At 37.8% G+C, this 27806-nt stretch overlaps 1 protein-coding gene across 2 annotated transcripts in view; it reads right to left on the bottom strand.

The window, feature by feature from the left end:
• The window catches only part of CPNE3 (copine 3), a 72361-nt gene that overhangs the window by 33969 nt on the left and 10586 nt on the right, over positions 1 to 27806 (bottom strand). For both annotated transcript variants that reach the window (XM_058275694.2, XM_058275693.2), the window contains exons 2-7: positions 16678 to 16817; positions 16214 to 16393; positions 13399 to 13473; positions 10085 to 10156; positions 5523 to 5606; positions 2839 to 2928 (exon numbers count right to left, since the gene is read on the bottom strand). In XM_058275694.2, coding sequence (XP_058131677.1) covers positions 2839 to 2928; positions 5523 to 5606; positions 10085 to 10156; positions 13399 to 13473; positions 16214 to 16393; positions 16678 to 16809 — 633 coding nt within the window. In that variant the 5' untranslated portion in view covers positions 16810 to 16817. The remainder of the gene's footprint in view (positions 1 to 2838; positions 2929 to 5522; positions 5607 to 10084; positions 10157 to 13398; positions 13474 to 16213; positions 16394 to 16677; positions 16818 to 27806) is intronic.

The raw sequence follows: 27806 nt of genomic DNA, 5'->3' as shown, positions 1-27806 counted from the left end.
AAACTGTTAGCAAGCAGGGACTGAAGAGAAGCAGAAAACTGACCATAATTATTGTGAACATTCAATAATCAAAGTTTTAAAGTGCTTTATAATCTCAAAATAGATTACTTCATTTCTACAAACACTTACTATGCTCTCTGTGCACATTCTCTGAATAGCCTTGTGAGACAGACAGAGCAGGAATCCTGTTACTATTATTCCCATTTTACAGAACTAAAACTTGGAAGAATGAAATAAAAAGTCTTAGAAGACGGTATGCACCTCGTGTGGTAACCAACACAGTGAAAGTAAAACTGTACTAAGAAGTTTTGAATTCTTCTAGATTCTGTGATTTAAAATAAAAGCCTGTAACTGAGAAGCAATTTGCATTTACACTCAGTGAAGAGATACTGTCCTTTTATCCTTCATGAAGATAAAAGTAAAATATCACCAAAATTAAATGCTCAAGAGTTCTATATAGTTGTTGTTCACCTGTCAAAATGATTTTCTTCTCAGTTCTATGAGTTGAGTGCTTACCATTTTTATTCAGAAAAACTAAAATCCAATCAATCAATAAATTAATTAAAGCAGGCTAATAAAGAATTGCAGTTTAGTATAACAGTAAGAGGTCTTTGTTTGTTTAAGAAATGATTTACAGATACTCTGGTCATTGACCACTTCTGACAGTTTGATTCTTACCCTCCATATTCTATACTCGGTTTTTAAAACAACAAGCTCTTTATCTGACTCTTCGAAGTGTCAGGGGAAAAAGTAATGTAACGATTTTAACAATTTTCCCCCAGATGAAATCAGTATTTCCTGAACTATCTTACTATTTTAATAATTTCATACATTTTTTTATTTTAAAGACTTATTTTTTATTTATTTCTCTCCCCTCCCCACCACTCCCCCAGTTGTCTGCTCTGTGTCCATTCGCTGTGTTCTTCTGTGACCGCTTCTATCCTCATCAGCGGCACCGGGAATCTGTGTTTCTTTTGTTGTATCATCTTGTTGTGTCAGCTCTCTGTGTGTGTGGTGCCATTCCAGGGCAGGCTGAACTTTCGTTTGTGCTGGGCAGCTCTCCTTACGGGACATACCCCTTGCACGTGGGGCTCCCCTACACAGGGGACACCCCTGCGTGGCACAGCACTCCTTGCGCATATCAGCACTGCACATGGGCCAGCTCCACATGGGTCAAGGAGGCCCGGGGTTTGAACCGTGGACCTCCCATGTGGTAGGCAGACACCCTATCCATTGGGCCAAGTCCGCTTCCCAATTTCATTTTTTTTAATAGAGTTTTTTCAACTATGGAAAACAGAACTTTACATTTTAGATTCATATTCAGGGAATTCCAATTTATACCTAAGATAAGATGAATCTCTGATAAGGCTAAAATTGTATTTAAACAAAGCTTATAAAGAGCTTAAATTATTTATGTTTAGACTGCCTAAAATTTCAGGAAATGTAAAAAAAACAAATTTTAACCGAAATTTCTGATTACTTACTACAATAAATACATAGGAAATGTTCCTTTCCCTCTTGCAGGTGAATGTTTGGTGCTTAAGAAAAATGTCACATTAATAATGCTGAGGTAAGTTCAGATACAGTTTGAAGTAAGAGGGCATAATGATTTGTGTCATTTAATCTCATCTCAAGAATTAAAGACAACTGGCTGTCTAAACAATAGTATCAGCCATGCTTGTGAAATTTAAAAATATGCATATATACATAACGGTATATGTATATATGTAAAAAAACACACACCACACAATACTACATTCACTAAGGCATTCCCATTTTAGGCAAGATGGAAGCATGCAGGTTATTTCTCTGATTTACTTCAGCTATGGAAATAATCCATGCTAGAGTGATAACACTGGCACATTCACATTGCAGCAAATAAATCATCAATGATTCTGACTCTATTCTCTGCTCTGGCATTCTTTACTACACCTCTAAGCAATTTCCATACTTCACAAGAATACAGATGTATGACTTTCTGATATTGCAAAGAAATACAGAATTAAAGAAATAAAGTCAGCGATGATATGACAAACCCAGTTCTATACATTTAAAAACAAACAGAAATTTTTAAGAATGGAACACATTAATCAGAGGAAACTCATAAAATCTGTTTACTTACTATAATAAAATAGCACTGTAAGCATGCCACTGTGAGCAAAAAGATTTAAAGAACATTGTTTCATTGTTAACACATCATTACAAACAAACAATTAGAGTTTAGCAACCTTTTTTCCAAGCCTTTCCTTCCTTCTCAGATCTAATGAAACTTCAATTTACTATTTTCAACATAAAAAGCAAAAGTTCTTGACTTGGTATAACAATTAATAAAATTTTTTAAATTACTTTTCAACTATTTATCTTGTATATAGATTTTCACTGCTGTTTGAAATATCATACAAATCATACTTGGATTGAATTTTAAAGTTCTCTGCAACTGAAATCAAATTGTTAAGGTAACATCTGCTTTTAACACCAAACGCAAATAATATAGTTAAAAGTTCCAATTCACAGAACAAAGAAATCTTATTAAATGGAAAAAAAAATTCAAATGGGCATTTTATTTTTCAAAATGCAAAAAAACAAACAAATAAATAAATAAGAATCACAATGCTTAATTAAGCGTTAGGTCCACAAATTACTCAATTACTTTTTCAAGCTAACTATTTTACTTACCAGAAGATATTTCTACTTCAGTATTCCTAGATATAAAAAAAACTCAACCCTACAGATATGTTATACCATATACTTTCTTTAAATACTATCATATCAATTAAGTTTATAAGATAGGCATCTGTCTGTATATGTGTGAGTATAATATAAATCATTTCAAATTACCTTGATGGTTTTGTCCATATCTCCATAGCACAGGGAGTTAAGAGAGATTTTAAAAGGCCTCCAAACAGGATTCAAGTTGTTTTTAACAACCTATAATGATGAAGGTTCAAGGCCAATTAGTAAAACATTCAGTTCATCAATGCTTTGCTCTTGCTTTTCCTAGCTTCTTGTTGTACTCTCACCATCCTTTCCTACTTCACTTACTCAACTTTTTCAAAGAAAACCAGCTAGGAAGATTGTTCCAGGGGAACAATCGTTATATGAAAACGATGGTAGATTGTCCAGCTGTGGTACATTCTGAGGAAAGAAAAAAATATATTGGGACATTATATATACCCATTATAAGGTGCACTTAAAAACTATAGAAGATTCCTGATTTTGCTGGAAGCCAGGGCTTTCACTGCAGGACATAGAAGATTCAAACATGGAATGAGAAAGGGTGAGAAAAAACCTTGTTGTGTTGGACTAGAATTGAAAAAGTAAGTCCAAATGCATAATTTTAAAATTTAAATACACATACACATACATATATACATATGCCACAGTTGTGGCCACTGAAAAGGCCTAAAAGTGATGACATCCCAGTGGCAATGAGCACATCTAGCACCTAAAGATCTTGGTGTCTAAATAGTCCCCTCTAAAAGGAACCAGGCTCCTTAACAGAAATGGCTAATTCCCTATCTGGGACAGGGGAAGCAGAAGGTGAACTAGACCATACTTAAGCATGGAGTAAGAACTGAGAACAACACTTTAGCAAAGAGTAAGGAAATGTGTAAAACAGCTCAAGAGCCATTTGTAGAAATTCCTCTATCTGATTTGGATTAATTGAGCAACAATAAAACACAAGTGCATGTGACAGTGATACTAAAAATAAAAAGAGGGAGAGAGAGAAGAGATGAAAAGAATCTCTTTTCACAAGACTTTCATGCTACTTTACTGGAATTGTAGTTGGTGCTGGGGTTTAAGATATATCTAGGGGATTTGAATCTTTGGACTGACAAAATGATAGCCAAGCCCTGAGCCTCAACAGACTTCAACTCCTACACTCTGATTTATTGGACTTACCCCACTCAGCTAACATGGAATTGAAGAATGTCAACTACCACACCATGGAGCCTAGAGTGCCTACAACTGAAAGCAGGAGGATTGCATCCAGTATCCCATGTGGAATCTAAGCCCCCTCTTGACACAGATGTGCAATGGACACAACCAATCCAAGGTCCACAGAGAAAATGTGGCATTGGTGTGGGAAAAGTGGCCATGGTGGCTGCTGGGTGTGGGGAATAGGAGGAAGAGATGAAATGTGGAGGCATTGTCGGGACTTGGAGTTGTCCTGGGTGGTGCTACAGGGACAATTACCGGACATTGTAGATCCTCCCAGGGCCCACTGGATGGAACGTGGGAGAGTATGGCTATGATGTGGACCACTGACCATGAGGTGCAGCGATGCCCAGAGATGTACTTACCAAATGCAATGGATGTGTCATGATGATGGGAGAGAGTGTTGCTGTGGGAGGAGTGGTGGGGTGGGGGCGGTGGGGTTGAATGGAACCTCATATTTTTTTAATGTAATATTTTTTAAAAATGAATAATTAAAAAAAAAAAGAAGAGATGAAAAGGAAATGGCTGCCAAGAGTAAAAGGGATGAAAGACTTAAGGGGGAAAAATTCAGTTTCACAGTCCCCGATATAATAAATCAGGCAAAGATCATTAATGGATGCTAAAACCACTGGGTGAAATGTTGAAGAACAGGTTATTAACAGACTCACAAATCACTTAGTAATGACAAAAAGGAAAAAATGGGATTTCATAATGGAGAGATCTGGTGGTCACCAGCTAAACCACAGAGCCAAGTTTGTCATCAACAATACTGGGCAGCCTGACAATATGGGCCCCCTGATGATACAGACAACATGAAACAAAGCATTCAGAATGCTGAACATTCTAACTTTGATTATTCAAGAGAATCAATGGGATGACAATATAAGGAAGGCAGGGAGAACAGTCCTATATTGGGAACATAATAGCCAAATGCAACACTTGAACCTTGACTGGATCCTGGACAAAGCAAAACAACGAAAACAAAATATATAAAATGTGTATGGACAACTGGGGAAATCTGAAAATGAATGGACTATTGGATGATGTTGCTAAATCAATGTTAATTTCCTAAGATGTCCTTGTGTAGGAAGAATGTCCTTGCTCTTGAGAGATGCCTGTTGTAGCATTTAAAGGTGAGGTGTCATGATATCTGCAGCCTATATTGGGATAATTTGCAAAAGGGAAGTATATGTGTGCATATGTGTGTATATAAAAGAAGAGAGACAGGGCAAAAAAGAGAGAGACACACACATACAGAGCAAATACATACAAATGGAGGTATGCATATTCTATTATTCTTTACAGGGTTTGAAATTTGTCGAAATAAAAATTAAGCACGGTAGCACTTTCTCATTAAAAAGATAAGTGAGGGGAGCAGATGCAGCTCAATGGTTGAGCACCTGCTTCCATGTACGAGGTCCTGGGTTCAATCCCTGGCACCTCCTAAAAAAATAAGTGAGCATGTCTTTGACTATCTATCAGTCTGAACACAGATGGCTATGAGTAAGTAATTATTTTAAAAAGTCAGACTATTACAATCCCAAAGGAAAACTCCATCCTACTTTCCAAATTCAGATATTCACCTCTGTTCGATGAACCATTATCCAGTTTCCATCAGATGACTGCTTGTAGAATTCCAGGTATGGATCCGACTTTCCAAACAGATCCTACATTTTGGGGGAAACAAAAAAGCAATTATTCTCCTCTGGAACCACGTGTAACCATACTTCACATATGTTAACAACCACCTGAAGTACGGCTTCATAGTACAGATATATACTGATATTAAGTATAAATCCCAATGTCTTCCTTACAAACTTGCTGAAGACTACTAGGGAGAACTATTAAAGCATTCACAAAAAACACTCATAATCCTGTGCAACACACCCTACTTCTCAAAATGATGATGGCTTCAAAATATGATGATCCGAAGGACCTATAAGCAATAAAACATGCTTTTGACTTTTCATTGCAAAGGATATTTACAGAGATTCATGCACACCTGTGATAACATCATTAACAGCTTTCAAACACAATAGCTTTATATAAATATCCCACACATTAGCCACACTAATTCTGTGAGGAGTATAGAACAGTTAAAGGTGAAAAAATGGATTCAAGGTTAAAAGACTTTCCCAAAATTACATATCTAATTAATTGATGGATCATATCTTACTCTTCTGTGTCTAAGACCCTTTCACTAAAACCACACATTTCTTTACACTCAGAAGGGAAGAGAGGTAGCTATGTAGAAAGTGCTACAGAAGGACTTCCAGGGCACAAACTACATCTTCTATTTCCTATGTAATTCACCACAAAACTCTTGCACAATGCTCAAGCACAGTGTGTTCAAAAATAACCTTATCACCTTCCTCAAAAAGCACACCTACACATACACCCACACACAGATAAAATTCTCTGGATATACAATTCACTCAGAGTGGTTAAACGGAGGTGCTGAGTTTAAGGATGATTTCATTTCCTCATTTTTGTTCACCTTTATTTTGAAATTACATATTTTAGTATATATTACTTATTATTTTTGAAAAGGAAAGGACCCTTGTTCATCCCACAGTAATATGGGCAGATGAAAAATTTTAAGATATTTTTAGTTCTGAATTAACTTCAGTATTAAATTAAGAATGTAGTAAATATTATTTCCCTCCTTAGCACAACGTTTATTTAATGTGAAGCAAGTAGCATGCTTGGTATAGTCAAAAACATAAAACAGAAAAATATATAGAACTTTTATATTTAACCTTATCTCTAAAAAGAATCTTAAGTAAATGTATTAAGATTGGTACTAAGATTTGGTAATAGATGGTGCTGATGGTTGCATAGCATTGTAAATGTAATTAACGCCACTGAAATATACAATTAAAAATAATTGAAGTGGCCAATTTTATGTCATATACACGTTACCACAATAGGTTTTTTTTTTTTTATTAAAAACAAAATGTCACTGACTCTGACCTCCTGAACATGGTAAATGAAAACAGTTTGCTACACTTACCTAAGGGCTGAAGTGGGGAAAACAAATGAACAAACTTTATTTTTAGACAACTAAAGGATTAAACCCCAAAACAGAAATTTTAAAAGATTATCATGCACAGGAAGGAAGACAAAAACAGGGTAGAGTAGATAGGGAAAGAAGCTACATTTCTTTTTTTTTCTTTTTCTGGCTCTATGAATATATAGATCTGTCTTTAGAAACACGTAAATCAAAGAAAAGCAAATCAAAATGATTTTTAAAAATCCTGCATATCAAAAGCAAAATGAAACTACACACCAAGGTGACACAATAACCACAAAGACAATAATTATTTCTTTAAAATATAAGAACTTGACTGTGCAACCCAAGTGGGATATACCTTAATGATGACAAAAAGAACTAAAAGATTTATCAAATTGTTTTCAGAAAAAATATTGTTTAATAACAATATTCATATTTTATTCTGAGACTATTATATATTGTGTATGATAAAACAGACAAACTATGATAACATTATCTTTAAGAACCAAATTTTCAGCATAAGAGGAAAGAGGTACACCTACAAAATTAAAGAAGCCCTGTAGTCCTAAATTTGAATTGAAAATAGTTGTGTAAAATTATGATTTAGTTTTTCTTAAAAAACAATAAAACTATATCCTGTTATTAGTACACTAAAGAGCACTAAAAACAATGAGCGACAAAAGCCAACACATGATGAGCACCCCAGAAACAGACTGTGGCCTCTAAAAACCACTCCCACCTAAAATGATGTAAGGCTCCTTTTAATCTGCCAGTCTGGGACAGAAATTACGTAAAAAAAGCCTGGAACATCTTGTCATGCCAGAGAACAGGGAAGCTATCCAAGACTCCTGATATTCTGGTATCAGGAACAAACTTAAAGAGGTTTCCATGGGCCACAGGAAACCTGTGTATCAATAAAAATTGATACATTGCAGTTATTAAACAAATTAAATATGTTTAAATCCATGAGTTCATAGCAATACTGAAAAAAAAACAAAAAACAAATCTTCATTGGTCACATTTAGTGGATGCTAGGGAACCAACTTATTGTTCTGAAAACTAGTAAATATGAGAAAAGAACCAAACATTTTAATCTACCTTCCCTGCACGAACTGTATCTTTGAAAAAATAAATACTTGATATGGGGAAGTTTCTCTCTACACAGGTGGATAGTCTAGCTAATAGGATAGAATGAGAATATCACTATTTACAAACCTTAATAAAACAAAATATCTAGGTAGTGATCACAAAAAGGGACAGAACCAGACAATGTGAAACTCCTGACAGAATTATAACTATTACCTACATGAAAATGTCTTTCCAACAATTTGAAATACCATCAGATCATAGATCATACCTCCAGATTCAATTAACAGCTTCAGAAATCAGGAAATAAAGGTGAGAGAGGAACACCAGGAGGATTTAATAAGCCTCATGCAGAATGTGGGAAATTCTACAGGACAAAGGATTGTTTCTTTTAAATACATTCCAAGGGAGGAAGAAAGGAAGCAAGAGAGGAAAAGCGAGGGGGAATTTAGAGATACAGAAGACTTAAGAGACATATTAAACAATTATTCTAAGTCATTAGAGACTCACTGAAATATTTATAGATGAAATGACATGATATTTGGGAAGAGAGAAAGTGGATATGGATAGAGATGAAACAAAATTGGCCATGAGTTATAATTATTAAAGATAGTTTATGGGGATATTTAGATACATAAAATTCTATTTTTGTGTATGCTTAAAAATTTCCCTAATAATAAAAAAAGGCCTTGACTAATTGAATAATAAGGTAAATGCAAATGATGGAGAAAACTGATTGGGTTGGAGAATTAAGTACAAAAACCACTAAAAGAATTATTTGAATCTATGTTATGCAATAAATTATTTTGTTATTATATATTGGTATTCATCCTTCATAAAAATGACATGTTAGGGATGCAGATGTGGCTCAGGTGACTGGGCTCCTGCGTACCACATGGGAGGCTGCTGGTTTGAATCCCAGTGCCTCCTAAAGAAGACAGCGAGCTGGCATGAGGGGCACGCACAGAAAGCACAAGAGACACAGAAGAAAAGAACATAATGGGAGATACAACAAAGCAGGGAGCAGAGGTTCCTGGTACCTCCTGAAGAAGACAGGGAGCTAACATGACAGGCCAGCATGGTGAACTGATAGAACAACATGACGCAACAAGAGACGTAGGCAGGACAAACAGAACGAGACACAACAAAGCAGGGGGTGGAGGTGGCTCAGGTGATTAGATACCTCCCTCCCACATCAGAGGTCCCCAGGTTTGGCTCCTGGTGCCGCCTAAAGAAACAAGGAAAACAAACAGATTCAGCAAGTGAAAAACAACAAAGGAGTGGGAAGAAATAAATAAATAAAACATCTTTAAAAAAAGAAAATGACATTTTAGGGAAGGTAGGTGTGGCGCAAGCAGTTGAGCACCAGCCTACTACACGGGAGGTCCCAGGTTCGGTTCCCAGTGCCTCCTAAAGAAGATGAGCAAGACAGCGAGCTGACGCGATAAAATAAGATGACACAAAATAAAGAGACACAACAAGGAAAACAATAAGAAACTCAATAAGTGGGAGTGGAGGTGGCTCAAGCCATTGGGCGCCACCCTCCCACATGGGAGGTTCCGGTTTCAGTTCCTGGTCCCTCCTAAAAAGAGAAGACAAGCACACAATAAACAAACATAGCAGACATTGAGTGCAAAACAACAAGGGGCAGCAGGGAATAAATAAATAAAAATAAACCTTTTAAAAAAATGACATTTTAATGCAAAGAGGATAATTTACGTGTAATTAATAAAGCATGGACTTTGTGTTCTTTTCCCCAAAGATAATCCACTAGACTCTCATGTGCCTTTTATAGGAACACTAATGCTTGTATTCAGCTTCTTTTAAAGCTAGACAAATCCTTTGATTACACACACATCTAGAGAAAAGGGGGTTCTGCTTAAACACACATACACACACATACAGAAAAGCAGAATCTGAAAGTAACTAACGCCCTAATTGATTCTCAGAGGATGGAACTGATATTAACTGACATTATCTTCTCAGAAAGAAATCAATGTAAAGCAAAACGTGACATCATTGCTGAAATATGTATAGTTTACTGACCTTATTATCCAATTTTCTTGCTTCCATTTCAAACAAGACCACTCTGTTATCCTTTATTTCTTCAGCTGAAATCTATGTGTAGATAAGGTAAGCGAAAAAAAATACATTTTAGGGATTCTGATAGACTTATAAAGTACATACTGACTTACTTAATTTAATAATACTGATTTATTTACTAGTATACAAAATCTATCCTAATATAAATGAACTCCACAATGTTTAAAGAAAATGGTACCATTAAGAAAAACTTTTTTTATTAGAGAAGTTGCATATTAACAGAAACATAAGGCAGAAAGCAGAGAGTTCCCATATACACCCCCCTCACATATAGTTTTCCCTATTATTAACATGTTGCTTTAGTGTGGTACCCTTGTTAAAACTCATGAAACAGTATATTATAATAATTATGCTTTCAACTTTAGTTGCTGTTTACATTAGGGTTGACTCTTTGTGTTGTACAGTTCTATAGGGCTTGTGCTTGTGTGTGTAGTAACTTAGATACAGTCTAAAATTTCCCCTTTTATTCCTTTTCAAATACAATTCAGTGTTGTTAATTACACACACACAGTTACACTTCCATCCCCATCATCAATTGCTATTAAGAAAATTTTTCCATTACCCCAAACACAAACTCCACACCAAAGAAACTCCCTATTCCCCTGACCCCACTCAGCCCTTGGTAATCTGTACTGTAGTTTTTGACTTTATGAATATGCATATTCTGCTTATTACATATAAGTATATGATGTTTTGTGTCTGGCTTATTTCATTCAACAGGTCTTCAAGGTTCATTCATATTACAGCATGCTATCATTTTTTTACAGGGAAATATTTTCCCAACACATACCAAATTTACATTATATAAATTCCCTTTTTTTTTTTTTTTAACAGTGAAACTTTCAGTTTCTCTTGAATTTCCTGTGGGCTATTGGTATTTTGTGTTAAATGACACCTTCCAACTGGTACAGTAAACATCCCCACAGGATATACGGGCATCTAGCATTTGACTGCAAAGATGAAACCTAAATCATCCATGTCTTTCCCAACATTAAGAAAATAAACGACTATCATCTTAGTATCATACATAGCAAATAGAATGTTGAACAACCCAGCATGATTTAAGGATATACAAGATATTACAGACGTTTTCCAGGAGGAAAAAACATAAAGGCTGAACATCAAATTCCTCACATGCCAAGCAGCCCTCACACCAGGCCCAGTGGGACAGTGTTCAATAACGAAAACTCAAAGCAACTGACCAGCTACAGGAGTGTAGGCCTTGCAGTACCATTTGCTTTCCACAACAGCACATAGGAATCTAGCAGAACTGGCTATCAGATTGTGGGAAATGGATCCTCATTCTTTGGCTGTGGACCTCTAAAGTGCAGGATTAGGGAGCAACAGTCTCTTTTCTGGTGTGATCCAGGGCAGAGATACAAGTCTTGAAGTTGCAACCATATAAGTTGCCAAGCATATAGCAAGATTCACCTTGCCAGCATCAGCCCTGCCCTGGCATGACGTGTGAACCAATTTGGGCAACTGGATTCCCAGCCTCGTTGCTGACCAGTAGCTTGCGCTATACCTAGTTTCCACTTAACTCTGAAGGCAATGAACTCTATCTGGGAGGCCAGCTTGCAGTCAACCAGTCTTAGGTCAGTTAATTCTTAATACTCAGTCCATCTCCAAAAGATGTCCTCTAAACATATGGCATGTCCCCCACTATGTTAGCAACTGTACTGTTTCAAGTTATAGAGGCAGTGAAGCTCATTGATGTTGCTATGAGAAACCCTAAAGGATGGTACTTATTAGTAGGTGACTAATCCTAAGGTGTGAATCCCATTTACTCAAGGCAGAAATGGCACTGTCATGGAAGAAAAGCTTGGGAGAGGACACTGTCAAGTCCAGAAAGTGTAACAAGGCTGGCATCCATGGCTACAGCTCGAAAGTCAAGCAAAGGTTAACGAGGGCTTGTAACACGGCACCCAAGCCCAAATTCCTTTTTAAATGTCTTTGACCAAATTGGACTTTCCCCATTCTCAGTGAAAAATCAAAACACTGAACAAAGTCTTCTCCCAAATACTTTGCATGTATTGAGATAAAAAGAAGTGCATCTTTCTGAAAATGGTGAGCTCAGGTAGTATTGTATCTCATTTCAATATAATTCCTAAAACAGTCGTGATTTGTTAAGCCCTGTCATTTCCTATGAGAAAGGAAAAGATCTAATTTACGGTTAGGACTGGAAGCTCTACAGCTTGTGTGGACAGGGGTCTTCTGGGATATCTACTGCCTGGTCACCTAAGCTGCTTGAGGATGAGGGCCTAATCAGAGCAGATATTTCATAAAAATTGATCGATTTAAAAAAAAAAATCAAAGCACTGAAAGATTGAGGCTCCTCTCCACAGGACTGCTATATTAATACTAGCCAAAGCTCTCCAAACATTAAGAAGCATGAATAAATCATATCTTGAGAACTCTTTAAAATTGGAATATCACATCAGTGTTTTTCATCCAATGTAGCTGAAACACTTTTTCTACCTAAAAGGACATTCCAGGCAGTCACAGCCCCAAGAACAACAGAAATAACTACTAATAATATTCTTTGCTCCCTGAAAGTCAACACCCCCAATAGACTGAACATTCTTATGCCCTAGGAGTCTAAAATAGAACAAAACAGCTGCTCCGAGAAATGTGTTTGATAATTGCAGTAACTCTCAAATGTGGACCTTTTGGGGAGCGAGCTTTCCATTGTCAGAACACACCATTGCTCCAGGCAGTGGTTATATGGACAGAAACTCTAGAAGAGAAATATTTAAACTCATATATGATTTTCAACTTAAATTATGATAAAGCATCTATTCATTTGCCTATGGCCAGTAATCAGCAATGGAAAATCTGAGCAGGGAGATGCGCAGCAGAGTGCAAGCACAGAAAAGAGAGTTGAAAGGTTAGCAGACTCAATGGCATGCCATAATATAATATCCTTCAGGAATAAAAACTATTATAGAAAGTTTCTGTCATATTGATGGGACTGTTTGCTAGGTAGAGAGCCATACTGATCCATTCAGATTACTAAGCAGTTGCTCTCTAACTTGGGAATTTAAGTGTCCATGGCGGGGACAAGGATCACCAAGGTGCACCTGACCTCTACAAGCAACTTAAAAAGTGGAACGAAAATTTTCTCCTTCTGACATCTTTGGCATAACACATATTCCATTTGTGATCACTATTAAGGAAAGGTAGAGGGAAGGCAATATTTCAGGTCAAATGCTAACACACAGCTGTGCAATGGTTTCGGCATGTCCTATTATTCTTACCGTAATGCTCCCTTTCCCTGCAGGTCTGCCATTTTTAAGCACCAGTGGTCGAGTTAACTTCTTACTGGAAACAATCTGTTAAAATTATAAAGTGATATAAAGGGTTATTTCATTTCAACATAAGAATTTTTTTAATTTAAATTTTTAAAAAGATTTGTTTTATTTATTTATCCCCACCCACTCATTGTTTGCACTTGCTGTGGCTGTTCCTCTTCCTTTTTTCCTTAAGAGGAACCAGGAACTGAATCCAGGACCTCTGGTGTGAGAGGGAGGCACTTAATCACTTGAGCCACCTCCACTTCCTGCTTTGTTGTGTCTCTCATTATGTTTTCCTCGTGTCTCTTGTTGCATCATCTAGTAGCATCAGCTCACCATGCCTGCCTGTCAGGTCAGCTCGCTGTCTTCTTTAGGCGGCACCAGGAACCATACCAGGGAACTCCCATGTGGTAAGTCAGAGCCCAGTCACTTGAGCCACATCAGCTTCCCAACATGAATTTTTTTTTAAATACTTATTTCTTTTTTTTGTTTAAAAGACTTATTCACCCCCTGACCCGGTTGTCTGTTCTCTGTTTCTATTTGCTGCATCGTCTTCTTTGTCTGCTTCTGTTGTCAGTGGCACGGGAATCTGTGTTTCTTTTTGCTGCGTCATCTTGTGTCAGCTCTCCGTGTGGGCGGCGCCATTCTTAGACAGGCTGCACTTTCTTTCACACTGGGCGGCTCTCCTTACAGGGCACAATCCTTGCGCGTGGGGCTCCCCTACGTGGGGGACACCCCAGCATGGCACGGCACTCCTTGCACGCATCAGCACTGAGCATGGACCAGCTCCACACGGGTCAAGGAGACCCGGGGTTTGAACCACGGACCTCCCATGTGGTAGACGGACGCCCTAACCACTGGGCCAAGTCCACTTCCCACCCACACGAATTTTTTAACTGAATGGTTTCAAAAAAAGATTGACTATAAAGTTCACTTCCTTAAAAATTAGATATTATAAAAACATTTAAAATTAATCCACACATTTAAAACCCACTAGAATAGATTTACAAGGAGCCTGCACTGGCAGATATAATCTCCACACCCATTTGTTTCTTCACCAAATACTTCAAAGTTTAACTTCTTCCTCATAACGGAAAAAGGCCAGATTCTCATACATACACAAATCTCTGAACGTAAAAGGTAGGTCTAAGAACACTCAATAAATGGGATCAGCCAATTGTTTAACTGATGTACAACTTCAGAATTCGATACCCACAAAATATCATTTTGACTAAAATAATATAGTAGTCCTATATACTTTCAAACAGATGTAGGGAACAGAGGTGGCTTAAGCGATTAGGTGCCTCCCTCCCACATTGGAAATCCCAGAGTCGGTTCCTGGAGCCCCCTAAAGAAACAAAAAAGACAGACACAGCAAGTGCAAACAATAAGGGGGTGGGGAGAGATAAATAAGTAAAACATATCAAACAGATGGATGTCTCAATTCATCAGAATTTGCTACACTGATATTTAAAAAAAAAAAAAAAATTCCACTAATTTTCTGTCTGATAGTATTTATTGAAGTTTTAGAAAACCGGTCAGTTTCATATTGCCCTTGAGACTTAAAAAAAAAAAATCATGATCTCCAAACATTTCGACCCTGAAAAAAAAAAATCATAAAAGAAAAATTTGAGAAATAATGCATTTCTCCCATTGAAAACACATGACTCTCCCTTCCAGAAGCCTTCCCCAACCTATACAAATGGTCATGATTGCTCCTTGTAAGTCAGACTCTGAGCTAGAAGCACACTCGTGAGCCAAAAGATTCACTCCTCCAGTGACCAAGCTTGTCATGTACTGGGAAGACAGACAATTAAGCAACACCATAAAGTGTAATGAGTATTAAGACAGAAGCAGTATAGAGTGTCCAATGAGCACAGGGGAGGCGCTCCAAACAATCTTGATTGTTCTTGGAAGATCAGAGAAGGCTTACCAGGGAAAGTAAGGCTTAAACTGACATGCTTAAAGGTTAAGGAGGATCAAGCCAGGTAAAGGAGGAGAGGGGGAAATCAGAGTCAGGACATACAAGTCATAGGCAGTGGATGTCGCTCAAGTGGTTGAGCACCTGCTTCCCATGTACAAGGTCCCAGGTTCAATCCCTGATATCTCTCAAAAACAAACAAACAAACAAACGAAAAAACCGACTCTCATTGGGGAGCTGTTATAGCTCAGTGGTTGAATGCCTGCTTCCCATGTATGAGGTCCTGGGTTCAATGCCCGGTACCTCCTGAAAAAAAAGACAAGACATACAAGTCATGCTAATTAGAACCACAGAGATGTTACTATTACTCTGATAACATTTATGAATTGAATATAATAAAATTGGACTGAGGAGGAAGAGGATGTAACTCAGGTGGCTGAGCATCTGCTTCCCATGTATGAGGCTTCAGGTTCAATCCCCAGAGACTCTTAAAAGGAAAAAAGAAAAAAAGCTGGAGCCCTCTGGAAAAAAATCTGAATTCAAAATTGGACTGAACTGTATAAACAGCACACAAAGTAGCTAGAGCAATAGTAGTATTTATTTAGACATCTAAGGAGACACCCCAACTCAGAAAGAATTAACAGACTTTGCCTGAAACGCACATTCCCCACCCTTATGGAAAATGAGATAAATTCTATAATATTCAAGTCAATTATACTACGCATGAATTTGGTCTTTAAAGGGATTATTACATAATTTTCCATTTTAAACATTAAACTAATGAACACTTATCAACAACACTCAATTCTGTGGTTAAAAATTTAGACCAAACAGAGTATAGGAGCTATTTGTACTCACCTGTCCCAGGGTACATTCAAATTCTCCTAAGAAGTCATCATCACTCAGTTCAACAGTTTTGTTGTCGATGTCATAAATCCCAAATTTCAATTTCTGAACCACTTCAAAGTAGTAATCAATAATAAACGTCTTGGAAAATTTGGGACTCAAGCAATTCTTAATCCTTTCTGTGCGTTCAACCTATACCCACCCCCCAAAACAAAAACAGTTTCTTGAGATCAAAGGTGTACTGGGATTTTTAATATCTTTATGTACTAAACACAATTAAATATAGGCATGATAACTAAAAGAAGTTTTCTACATGCGTAGGAAAAATTCCACAATCAAGGGCAAACTTTCCCCAAAGCTGCATTAATAGCATTTACAGATGAGCTGGTTTCATTATTTTTAAAATTTTAAACAAACTCTTTACATTGTCAAAAGAGCAATACAGATTACTTCTTACTTAAAGTATTTAACATTACCTCATACCAGTGTTGACCACTCGTATTCAAAAATAACACACACAAAGGGTCCGACTTTGACCCTACATCTTTATCCAAAAGATTGTCACACGAAATGTTCAGCTCCACCTTCGTCACACACTGGGCAGCCATCTCTTGAGCTGTGAAAATACCAATGAAATGAAAAAGCCAATGAAATAGCGTCGTTTAGAAGCACACTCATTCTTAATATAAATTGCTGGACTCTTAACCCATGATTCCTAAGACAAAATGCCAAACGAGGATCACAGAATGAAGATGCAGGAATAAGACTGTTAAAGATATGCCTCCAGGGTGTCTATTCCCATTCCTGCTTCAGCGAGATTCTCTTGTTGGGATAAAACTCATTAATTCCATGAGAATAAAAGGCAGCTTTTAAGATGCCAAAAAGACATACTAATTTTCTTTTCACGTTACTATAAATTTTACCATTCAGGAAAGGTCCAAGTACCAAATTGATCCTGCACTTAAAGGTACATACAGCATACTGCTACAAAACAAAACAGATTAAACAACAACCTTAATTTTATTTATTTAATAAGATAGTGAGATATGTTCTGCTTTCAAAGAATTTTAGCTGAGACCAATATCTGAGGGGAAAAAGTACCCCAAATACCTCCCACATTTTACAAAAGTGGTTCTCAGTCTTGTCTGCTCATTGGAATCACCTGGGTAATTTTATAAGTTACTAATGCTGGGGTCCCATATGACTTAGGGTGCAACCTGGGTACTGGCAACCCAGATGATTTTAATTAATGTATAGACAAGGCTGAGGAACCACCGTTCTACATAAAGCATCCAGCAAAATAGGCATATGCCATCTTCCCTCATGACTTGCTAGAAAACACCAGAATTAGCCTAACTGCCACTGCCTCCCTCTCCACCAACTTCCAGTCAATACATGAAGAGGACTGGCACAGAGGCAGAAGACTTGAGTAGGGATGCAGTGTTGAGAATGTGCTGCTTTTCCTCCCAGAACCCCAGAAAAGAAAAGGACTGCAACTGTTACCAAGAAGAGGAAAAAAATAATGGGTTCTCCTTAGCTGAAAGTCCACTCAGCAAGCTGTCTAGAGTGAAGTGCATGATGATGGTGGTAGGGCAGGTTCTGGAAGCGGGAAGGTACCTCCTTCCCCAAAGCTGCTGGCAAATATCCTTAGACTGTGGAGCATTTTATGTCTTTGCCCTCCATTTTGAGATTTAGCTAAAATTCTGGGACAAGAGGAACAAATTTACTCATCATTCAGGATCTGATTCTCTCTTATTTATTCCCTGTCTCATATTTTTCATTATTTCATTCCATGATGATCTCCCTCATTATCCCAACCCACATCAATCACTCCTTTCAATTCCTGTTACACTAATAGTAACTATTAAAGTACAACAACAAGATCAAATTTGGAGTAATGCATACCTGGGTCAAATCCTGCTTCCAGTATTAGCTGTGTGACCTCATATAAGTTCCTTAGCCTAGATTTCCTCATCAGTAAAAATAGACATACTGTAAGGAAACTTACAAATCTGGCATGTACCATGTACCCAATACCTTGCTTTTCATATCTAAAATAGAATCTGTAAATATTAGTCCCATAATTTTTTCTTTCATATCAGGTAGTTTAGACCCATGCAAGTTGCACATCACCAATACTCAAGATAATGCAGTACCCTGTGGATGGATTTAAAATCAAGAATGGACAAAAAAATGCAGGTGAGTAGCTGATGCAGATTGTAAGACCCTGGGAAGAGTGTCAAGACCAGACCAGCAGGCTGTCAACTGTGATGTAGCTGTGATTCCATCGGAAGTAAACCACTCTGGGAATTAGGAAAGGATATGAAGACAATCACGAATATGTAGTCTCTCCCAAGGAGCCAAGAATGAATGGGCAATGCTAAAGCTCCTAAAGAACAAATAGAGAATTCACTATCAGCACAGGAAAATCCTCCACTTTCCAAGGCTGGAGAGAATTCAACAGAGAATACAGACAGATATCATCTACTCACACAAAAGCTACAAAAACAACATACCAGGCAAGCGTGATTATTTAGCAAATTGATGACCACTGCATTACTGCATTGCTGCCTGGAAAGAGATTTCCTCTATTAGCAGCATTCACCCATGGAAAGTGTGGCTGCAGCCTCACTTTTAGGAGCCACTATGGCTGGATGGTAGATGTAAGAAAAATTATTACAGAAGCACTCAGGGGTGGAACCTTATTAACAGCAATGCTCATGAGGATGCTCTTTTCATTTCCTTTCTGTGTAATTATACAATTTTTCCATTTTTTAAAAGGGCAACAGGATACCTTACCCACACATTTTGGAGGGAGAAAATAAAACAAATGTTTGACTGGGTATACAAAACAGAATGACTGAGGTAAGTATCCAGGCTAAGTTACACAGGTAGGAATGCATGTGCAACTAAAGGGTGAATCTATGTATTTTACTTCCCAGAGGAAGATGATAGAGAAGAAAGACTAAAATGGCCCCCAAAGATTAGAGAGCAGCTTCCTTACTTATTGAAGAATCATTTGACTCAAACTCCTCTTCTAAAATGCAAAAAACCCTAGAAAAACTAAACATAACATCAACAATTTTCCCAGTCACCCTAACTTTCATGAGTGGACATAATAACACAGGTTAAGTTCAAAGGAATTAAAAATAAAGACCTAATATTTTAGCCCCTTGGGCTAAATTTAAAGCATATGGTCAACTACCATACTTGGAAAATCCTCAAGTCTTGTTGGCTTCTTTTCCCCATCTCCCTGTATATCAGCTCCTTAGACCTAATCAGTAAAGTTGACATGTAATTCTGCCTCCTACAATCCCAAACCTCTCTCAAACGTGGAGAACCTTCCTCACTACCACAGTCACAATCCTAATTCGGATTGTCCTCTGCCCTCTGCCATCCTCTCTCCACTTACCTAATGATTTTATCACTCCTGATTTTTAAAAAAAATCATTAATGGCTGTCCTGTGCCTTCCCTGGTCTACTTATTTAAACCTGGAACCCATGGCTCTGTTCACATCTGCCCCAGCCTACCTCTGCAGCTACCTATGCCCATCTAAGTTCTTCAAGATCCACCTCGAATGACACTTCCACCATAAAGCTTTTGTTGATATCCACCTCCCTCCTTCCAACATAGTTAAGATATTAAGCCTGGTCTCCTTCTAGTATTGTTCCTTGTATGCATCGCTCATCACCCCTTCTGTGTACTATGAGCTGACAGCAGGGACCATGTTTGACCCGAAACAACACAACTGGCACAAGTGAGTAGTAGAAAGGGCAATAACTTCAGAGTCAGTGTGCACAGTGCAAATGTCTTTGGGGTGGTGCCTTTGCCATGTTCTCTGTCTGAACACCAATTTTCTAATCTATAAAATGGGGATAAAAAATGCCTAGTATTTGAAGGTTTGCATATGTTTAGCATATATTAGAGACTCCATAAACTATAGCAATTATTTTATTAACTACTCAAATATTTTAACTCCTTCAGCATAGATGCCTTAGTATAAAACAGTAAAAGACAAAGCGGACTTTTCATTCTCATCTATGAAGAGTTACTTTGAATAAGAATATAACAATCTCAGGGATTTATAGAAAATTAATTTGCGAAAGTAGTCAGTCTTGGCTATAGATAAGTGCTGATTTTCTTAAATACTTGCTGAAGGGTTTGCTTATCTGAGCTGCTGTTCCATCGTTTGTGCATGGAGGAGGGGAACCCAGGAACAGTTCCAGTAACTTATTGTCCTAAAACAATTGGGAGGAAGAAGTCAGGGTTACCCACCAAAAAGTCAGGGCCAACACAATGCCTTGCATAAACCTTTTCCCCTGTGAAATGAAGAGGATGGCCTATAGTAAAAATTCTTCAAACATTCCTTCTGGCTCTAACACCATGATCCGCTAACTGCTATTCCACTGAGCATCCTGCATGCCCCTAACCAAAAGCAAGAGTAACCTCAGAACAGGGCCTAGCAACATTAGCAGTAAACACCCTACAGCAGTATTTCTTAAACCAAAGGTTCTTAAACCTTTTTTGTTCCATGGACCCCTGTGCCAGTCAGGAGAAAATCACAGACTCCTTCTCAGAATGCAGGGGCAGATAGTTTTATGACACTCAACATCGACATGTCTTTAAATTAAATTTTAGGATTATTCCAAATTACGTTTTACAACTTTCTCATAATTTCAATACCTGATAACCTCACACAATTCAACATCTGTTCAAATCGTCATTTTTGGCAAACATTTAGAAATTCATGTTTTCCCAGGGCGTCAAAAAACCATCTCTGCCATCCTTACCAAACTTTTCGCAGGCAGTTATCCACTGCACTTGGAACACGCTCCATCAAAATAAAAATCATACTAAGTCTACACTATACTGTCTATTATTTAATAAATATATCACACCTGCATCAATACCTCCCCCCAAGAATGTTTTTAAGTGCATAAAATAAAATTACAAAGGAAATCAGTTACATATATTGAAACAGTTACTAAAATAAAAAATATATGATGTAATACTATACATATGTGCTTCTTTCTTAACACATTAAACAATAATCCAATACATCAAAATTACAGAGAAGTTAAAGTTAAATTTTATTTTTTAAAGATATGTCAATGTGCAGACTGTTGCTGTTTATCTTGAATATTAAACTGTCGTATAGTATTTGACAAGGCAACACGCATATCGTGCTGGTTTTTTTCAATTCAAGCTCACGGACCCCCTGACATCTTTAACAGAACATTATTAATTTTCAAGACAAAGTATAGTTTCTGCTAGGGGGAAAAAAAAAAGTTTCTTACAAAGGTTAAACTGCTTACCCCAGGTCACCAAGCTAATAAATGGCAGGGCAGAGCAAGAATTCAGATTTTTCTCCTAACACCAAATGCCTTGAGATCAAGAAAGCCTCAAATTAATAGTTATGTAGTATAACAACAATATTCTCTAATGGCTTTTTAATAAATGTATCAGCTGTACTATTCAGCCTGACAAATTAATGAAGAAATCTGATTAGGCCTGAGAAGAAATGAGTTATATGCCTGATCACTCACAGCTGAGCTCGGCGATAAAGCGAGCCTGGAGGAGAAAGCAGAGATCAGCTGCCATTTTACCGCAGGAGTCCGGAATCACCAGAAGCCACCTTTTGGTGAGAAAGCATCTCTGATGATGCCTGTATATGGACATTTTCACATTCTCGTAACTATAAGCTTTTACTCTAATAAATTCCTTTTATAAAAACCAACCCATTTCTGGTATATTGTACTGGCAGCCTTAAGCAAACTAAAACAGGATCCAATAACAGAGGAGAAAATGTCCAAAAGGACATTATTGGGCTACTGAAAAAAATTGGAATATGGACTGTATGCTTTACACCAATGTTAAACTCCTTGAACTTGATAACGGTACTTAAAGCCGTTACATAACTGAGTGTCCTTGTTCTCAGGAAACATACATTGTGGGGACCCAGGCTCCCCCCAAGTCTTCAGCAAATAGCCTTCTGCATGACCTAGACATAAGTGAAAGGTTAGCAACATTCCCCAGAGGGGAAAGAAGGCACAGATGGCATTGTAAACTATAATCTTCCCAAAGCAGTTAACATCCTTGGTAAACTCCTTCCAACCAGTGTAGTGAAAACATCACCACACCCCATGTGTATGCTTCGCATGGTGCTGCAGGAACTCTCTTCTCATACCCTATGGTATATCCTTGTTCTCAAACCCCTTATATAGTACCTCTCATCTTCTCAGCAGAGCACTACCTTCATTCACTCTTTGGCCGGCCACCATCAAAGAATCTCTCCAGTTCCTAAGTCCCAGTAAAGCTTTGTCTGATTCTCTGCCTGGTGCGTTCTTTGGTCTTGCGGTCCCATCAACTCATGCCCTTCAAGAGCTGGGTTGGAACATACGTGGAAGAGTTAAATGTAAGAGAAACACGAGGTATGCAATCTACTAGCAAATGTTTAGAAGATAGAAGATAATAGATGAGATAACTGAAAAAGCTGATAGATGATAGATGGATGAGATACTGATAGATAGCTAGGTAGTCAGGTAGACAGAAAGAATGATATAACAAATGTGGCAAAATGCTAATAGGATTGGTAAATCTGGGTATCTGGGTTGGGGGTACACTGGAGTTGTATGTATTGTTTCTGTATTATTTTTGCTACTTCCCTTTAAAAAATCACCAAGGTTAACTTAACATTTAGGCCTCTGTTTTTTCGACTTTTAAATCTTAAGAGTTGTGTCAATCCCTTTAGTAGCACTTAAGGTTTTCCCCAGTTGATATTCTATGATTCTAATTACAGTGAATATGGCACTCATTTAGGAAGTAGTATTAAAATGTTAAAAAATGAGTAGAAAAATCAGAATATTTATAAGACCCAAAAGAAGAAACGAAGAATAAGGATAAAGTTTTTCAAACTCTACCTCCATCTTTCATTATATAAAAAGCTATATATGAAAAAAATATATTCAGATACTTTTTCACTAGTTAGGTATGTTTGCTTGAAATTGTTATTAAATTCCTAATCCCCAGATGACTTAAAATTAACACACACCAACAAACAAAACAGAGCCCAGCCTATTAAATGAACATAGTATTAAATATAATAAGGAAGTGAGTTTTACTCCCATCCCCATAATTTCACATTATTGAACTCTCAGGACACATCCTGGCAACAAAAGGAGTAAGCTTTTGGCCACCTTTTTTTTTTTTTTCAAATGTTTCCAGATTCTTGAATTATCCTGAGTAAAAATCTGATATGTAGACACGCAGAATTGGGGAAAGCAGGAATTAATAAGAAAATGTTGGCACTTGACCACTCTTATTTTTAAAAAACAAAGTGAATGATGAACTAAGTGTCCTTCCTTAATTTCTCTAGAAAAATCCCTAAGACATATTGTTCTGTTTCATAGTTCATGGCAGGCAACAAGGTTTATTTAATGTGTGTTTCAGGTTATGCTATTTTTCTAATCCCTTGGCTGTATTGTATATAAATTTTAGAAATGTCATGATTCCATTTTCATGCCTATTAAATGAACAGTTCATTTAGTGAGGTACTGATAAAAGTTAGAAGCAGTGACAACATCTCAGTGTTGCCTAGCTTTAAGAAATACGAATCATGACAAAGTTGGCTCAGAAGTACATATCTGCAAAATGAATCATCTTTCACCAAAAACTGCCTTGGGAAAAATCAGAGCTGAGTTCTCAAGCAGAAAATCCCAGGATGCTCAGTTGAAAAGTTTTAAAATTATGAGGACTCAATAAAGCCACTGGCCGTCCAGGCAGTCTAGATATTATATTAAATCACATCGACCCGTTAAGAATGAAGTCCCTTGAGGTTCTTATTCCCCTCCAAGGGATTTGAAAACTTCCCACCTTCTGAAATCTCCCACATGTTGGCTCAGCCATCAGAACCTCTCCCCTGCTTCTAGTCATCACTGTGCCCCGAGTCTAAATGCATACTTTCCAGATCTAGGCTCCCTTCCTTCTCTTCTTAGCCAGGCACGTATGGTATTTAATTAGACAAGAAAGGCATTTCAAATTTTGTCACCTCCTCTCTAGTTCATGATGACCACCGATGGAAAATTCTTTCCATTTAAAATGGCAACTACTACAACTATTTCATTCCCGAAGTTTAAATTGTATATTGAGCAAGGACTGTCTGTTGAGATGTTTATACATTTCCTGATTTCAAGAACATGTGTTCTATGGTTGCTTGGCACAGCTCTTTTTAACTTTCAGACAAATTCCTTTATATTTCCTAATCATGAACAGTTTAATAGCATTATACATTCACTTGACTCTCCTTCAACAAATATTTATAGAACACTCACTGTGTTTTGGACTCTTTTCCAGGTGCTAGGAACACAAACAAAAACAAAATAGACAAATACCCATGCCCTCATAGGTTTACACTGTAGGGAGACATACAATACAAAAGATAAATAAGTAAACTATAGAGTATATCAGGTGGTGGTAATTGCTAAAGAGAAAACTAAAACGGGAAGGGGAGCAAGAAGTGTTAGGGTGGGATAAAACTGTAGATATTTTATAAACTTATTTTGACAACTTACCATCAAGAAATAATACTTGTTTTGATTTTCACATCTTTTTTAAACAATTTGGATCCCTAAATAGATGAAAATGTGGACAGGCAAGTTCCTCTTTACAGTTGCAAATATCTATTTTTCACATACATTATCATGTTAAAGTCTAGAGGCATGGTTCACTAAAAGCTAAGAAGACTGAAAATGCCTGATGACAGCAGATATTGCAATCACACTACTACTTTGTTAATTTTCACAGGAACAATGCATAATAGGCCCATTTGGGTAACAGGACATTTCAAAATGGTTTGCTGAAATGACTATGTAGCGTTTCCTCTATTTTCCCTAGGCAAAATTGTATTAATATGTTATCCATCCAATTCATTTTGGAAAATAATTTGACCACTATAGGGACTAATTTTAATTTCTTTAAAAGGCTGCATACCAGTAACTATTATATATTAAACAAATAAACGGCTACTCCAAAAGTACTCAATGTCCCCCCAAAACTTGCTTAAATATACCTAAGTCAGCATAATCAATTTAAATGTATTTATAATCTTATAAAAAATAAATATCTACTCTTGATTACCACTATCAGAAACTTAAATTCTTATAAATAAGAACGAGAAGTGAAACTATTGATGACAAGAAAGCAAAACTTGAGGAATAAAGCTAAACTGTCCTGTGAAGCTAATGGTGGGTACATTAAAGGAATCCCAAGGTTGGACGCCTTGAACTTAAACACCACCAGTGGAAGCAGCACTGATTTTTGCTGAAAGATCCACCTGAGAGTTCATGCTTTTGATGAGTAGTGGTGGCTCAGTATAAAGCGTTGACGACCAAATGGCCATTTGATATTTTCAACTCCAAGGCTAACTTTCTTAGTTTTGCTGATAGGCATACTTTCTAGCATAATGAATCACTCACTAAAGAAAGGTTTGTAAAAGGGAGAACTCTAACAACAGTAAGAAAAAACAAAGAAACACAGTGGAAGTACTAAAAAAGAAAGAGCGCAAGGGAAACAATGTCTACAGCTATACCAAGAATTATTAGGAGCTAGAATACAGTATGAACTGGGTATCTGAACAGATGCTGCCAAGGAAATCTTCAGGCAATAGGATAGCATATATAAAAATAAATATTTTTAAAGTGTGTAATACTTAGGTCAACTTAAATTTATGTGAAAATAAAGATCATTGTCTGTAAAGTACTCCCAGTTATAGGTAGAAATTAGAAGAGGTATCCAGTTACTAAGGAATCCTTAAAGGCAAAGGATCCTTTTGATCCCCATCCTGGAACCTTCTCTTCCTCTCCTTCAGGAGTTAGACCTGAAAAAGGCGATCACGAAGAAGAGCTGAACACTTCATTGTGGGTTTGTGCCAGGTACCTTTTAGGTAATGGGGTGCTGATATTCAGCTCCTGCACACATCTGGAGAGGCCCAACATGCTTTAGTCACCTCTCTCATAGTTGGGAGCATTTTCCAATTCTTTCACCAAAAGGAACTGCCATTTTTAATGGTGGCGGACTTGGCCATTTACCACATGGGAGGTCAGTGGTTCAAACCCCGGGCCTCATTGACCCGTGTGGAGCTGGCCCATGAGCAGTGCTGATGCGCGCAAGGAGTGCCCTGCCACACAGGTGTGTCCCCGCATAGGGGAGCCCCACGCACAAGGAGTGCACCCCATAAGGAGAGCCGCCCAGCGCGAAAGAAAGTGCAGCCTGCCCAGGAATGGCGCTGCACACACGGAGAGCTGACACAACAAGATGACGCAACAAAAAGAAACACAGATTCCCGTGCCGCTAACAACAACAGAACCGGACAAATAGACACAGAGAACAGACAACCTGGGTGGGGGGGAAGGGGAGAGAAATAAATAAAGAAATAAATCTTTAAAAAATAAAATTCTCACAGTGGCAATAAGTGGCCTTAAGTACCACAGATGAATGTCTGAGACATCTGCTGTTGTCACTATAATTGCCATCATGTACCCATCTGTTCTCAGTTCCCCTTTCTTTTCTTATCCTTTCCTGCTCCTCTACCTATACACAGCTTGTACTTGGCTCCAGCAGGTATACTCAGAGCTGGAGTTTGCTGACACAGGATTAATGACAACAGTAGGACGTATGTAGTTTTCCATTAACTGTGCAAGGCATGTTGCTAAGTGCTTTATAAATATGATCTTATTTAATCCTCATAACAATCATATAACACAGAAGGTGTTTTATTTCCATTTTACAAATGCAAAAACAGGTCCTAAGGTTAAGTAACCTGCCCTGCGTCCCGCAGCAATCCTGACTGCATATATTTGAAACCTAGATATATCTTATTCCAAAGAATAATGTTCTTTACATTAAGCCATAAAGCCTATGCTCTTAAATCACACAGATCTGAATTCCAACCCTAACTTATCACTTGTGTGTCTTGGGGAGTTACAGAACCTGAGTTTCTTCGATTACAAAACTGATAACGCTAGCAATTAAGTTTGTGGTTATGAGCATTAAATGCATTAACACATATAAAAACTGTCTAGCACAGTGTTTGTGGGACATTGTAACCAATAATATATATTAAATCCATTATTTCCCTCTCTTTGATTATCTGTGATGGAGGCGGCCACCCAAAAGATAATAAAAAGGATAAGCAAAAATTTCAGGTAATCATCAAGAGCAATATTAATGGTCACTTTCAAGCTTGTCCCCACCCCTCCCCAGGCTCTGGCACTGCAAAACAAATGCAACCGTATTTTCTCCACACTAGACAGCATTTCGAAGCTGGAGCCGGAAAAGCTGCTGCTGGATACGCCTTCTTCATTCCGAAATCAAGAATCACCTTTTCCCTTTCCACCTGGAGGCTTCTCAAGGCAACCTCGGCCGCTCTGGGCGCACCGCATTCCTGTGAGCGACCGCTTCACCCAGAGCGTGGTGCGGTGACCCCGTCCTACTCCCCGCCCCGCGCTGCGGCGATTTCGGGGCTAGTCCTCTTCCCACCCGCTGCAGACCCGACCCTCCCTGCGCCGAGGCCGGCGCACCGCGGCCCCGCCCGCCAGGTGCGCGAGC

The sequence above is a fragment of the Dasypus novemcinctus genome, chromosome 14, assembly GCF_030445035.2.
Source record: "Dasypus novemcinctus isolate mDasNov1 chromosome 14, mDasNov1.1.hap2, whole genome shotgun sequence".
Classification (NCBI taxonomy): Eukaryota; Metazoa; Chordata; class Mammalia; order Cingulata; family Dasypodidae; genus Dasypus; species Dasypus novemcinctus.
The sequence above is the reverse complement of the archived record's forward strand: the minus strand, read 5'-3'. Positions and strand labels throughout refer to the sequence as shown.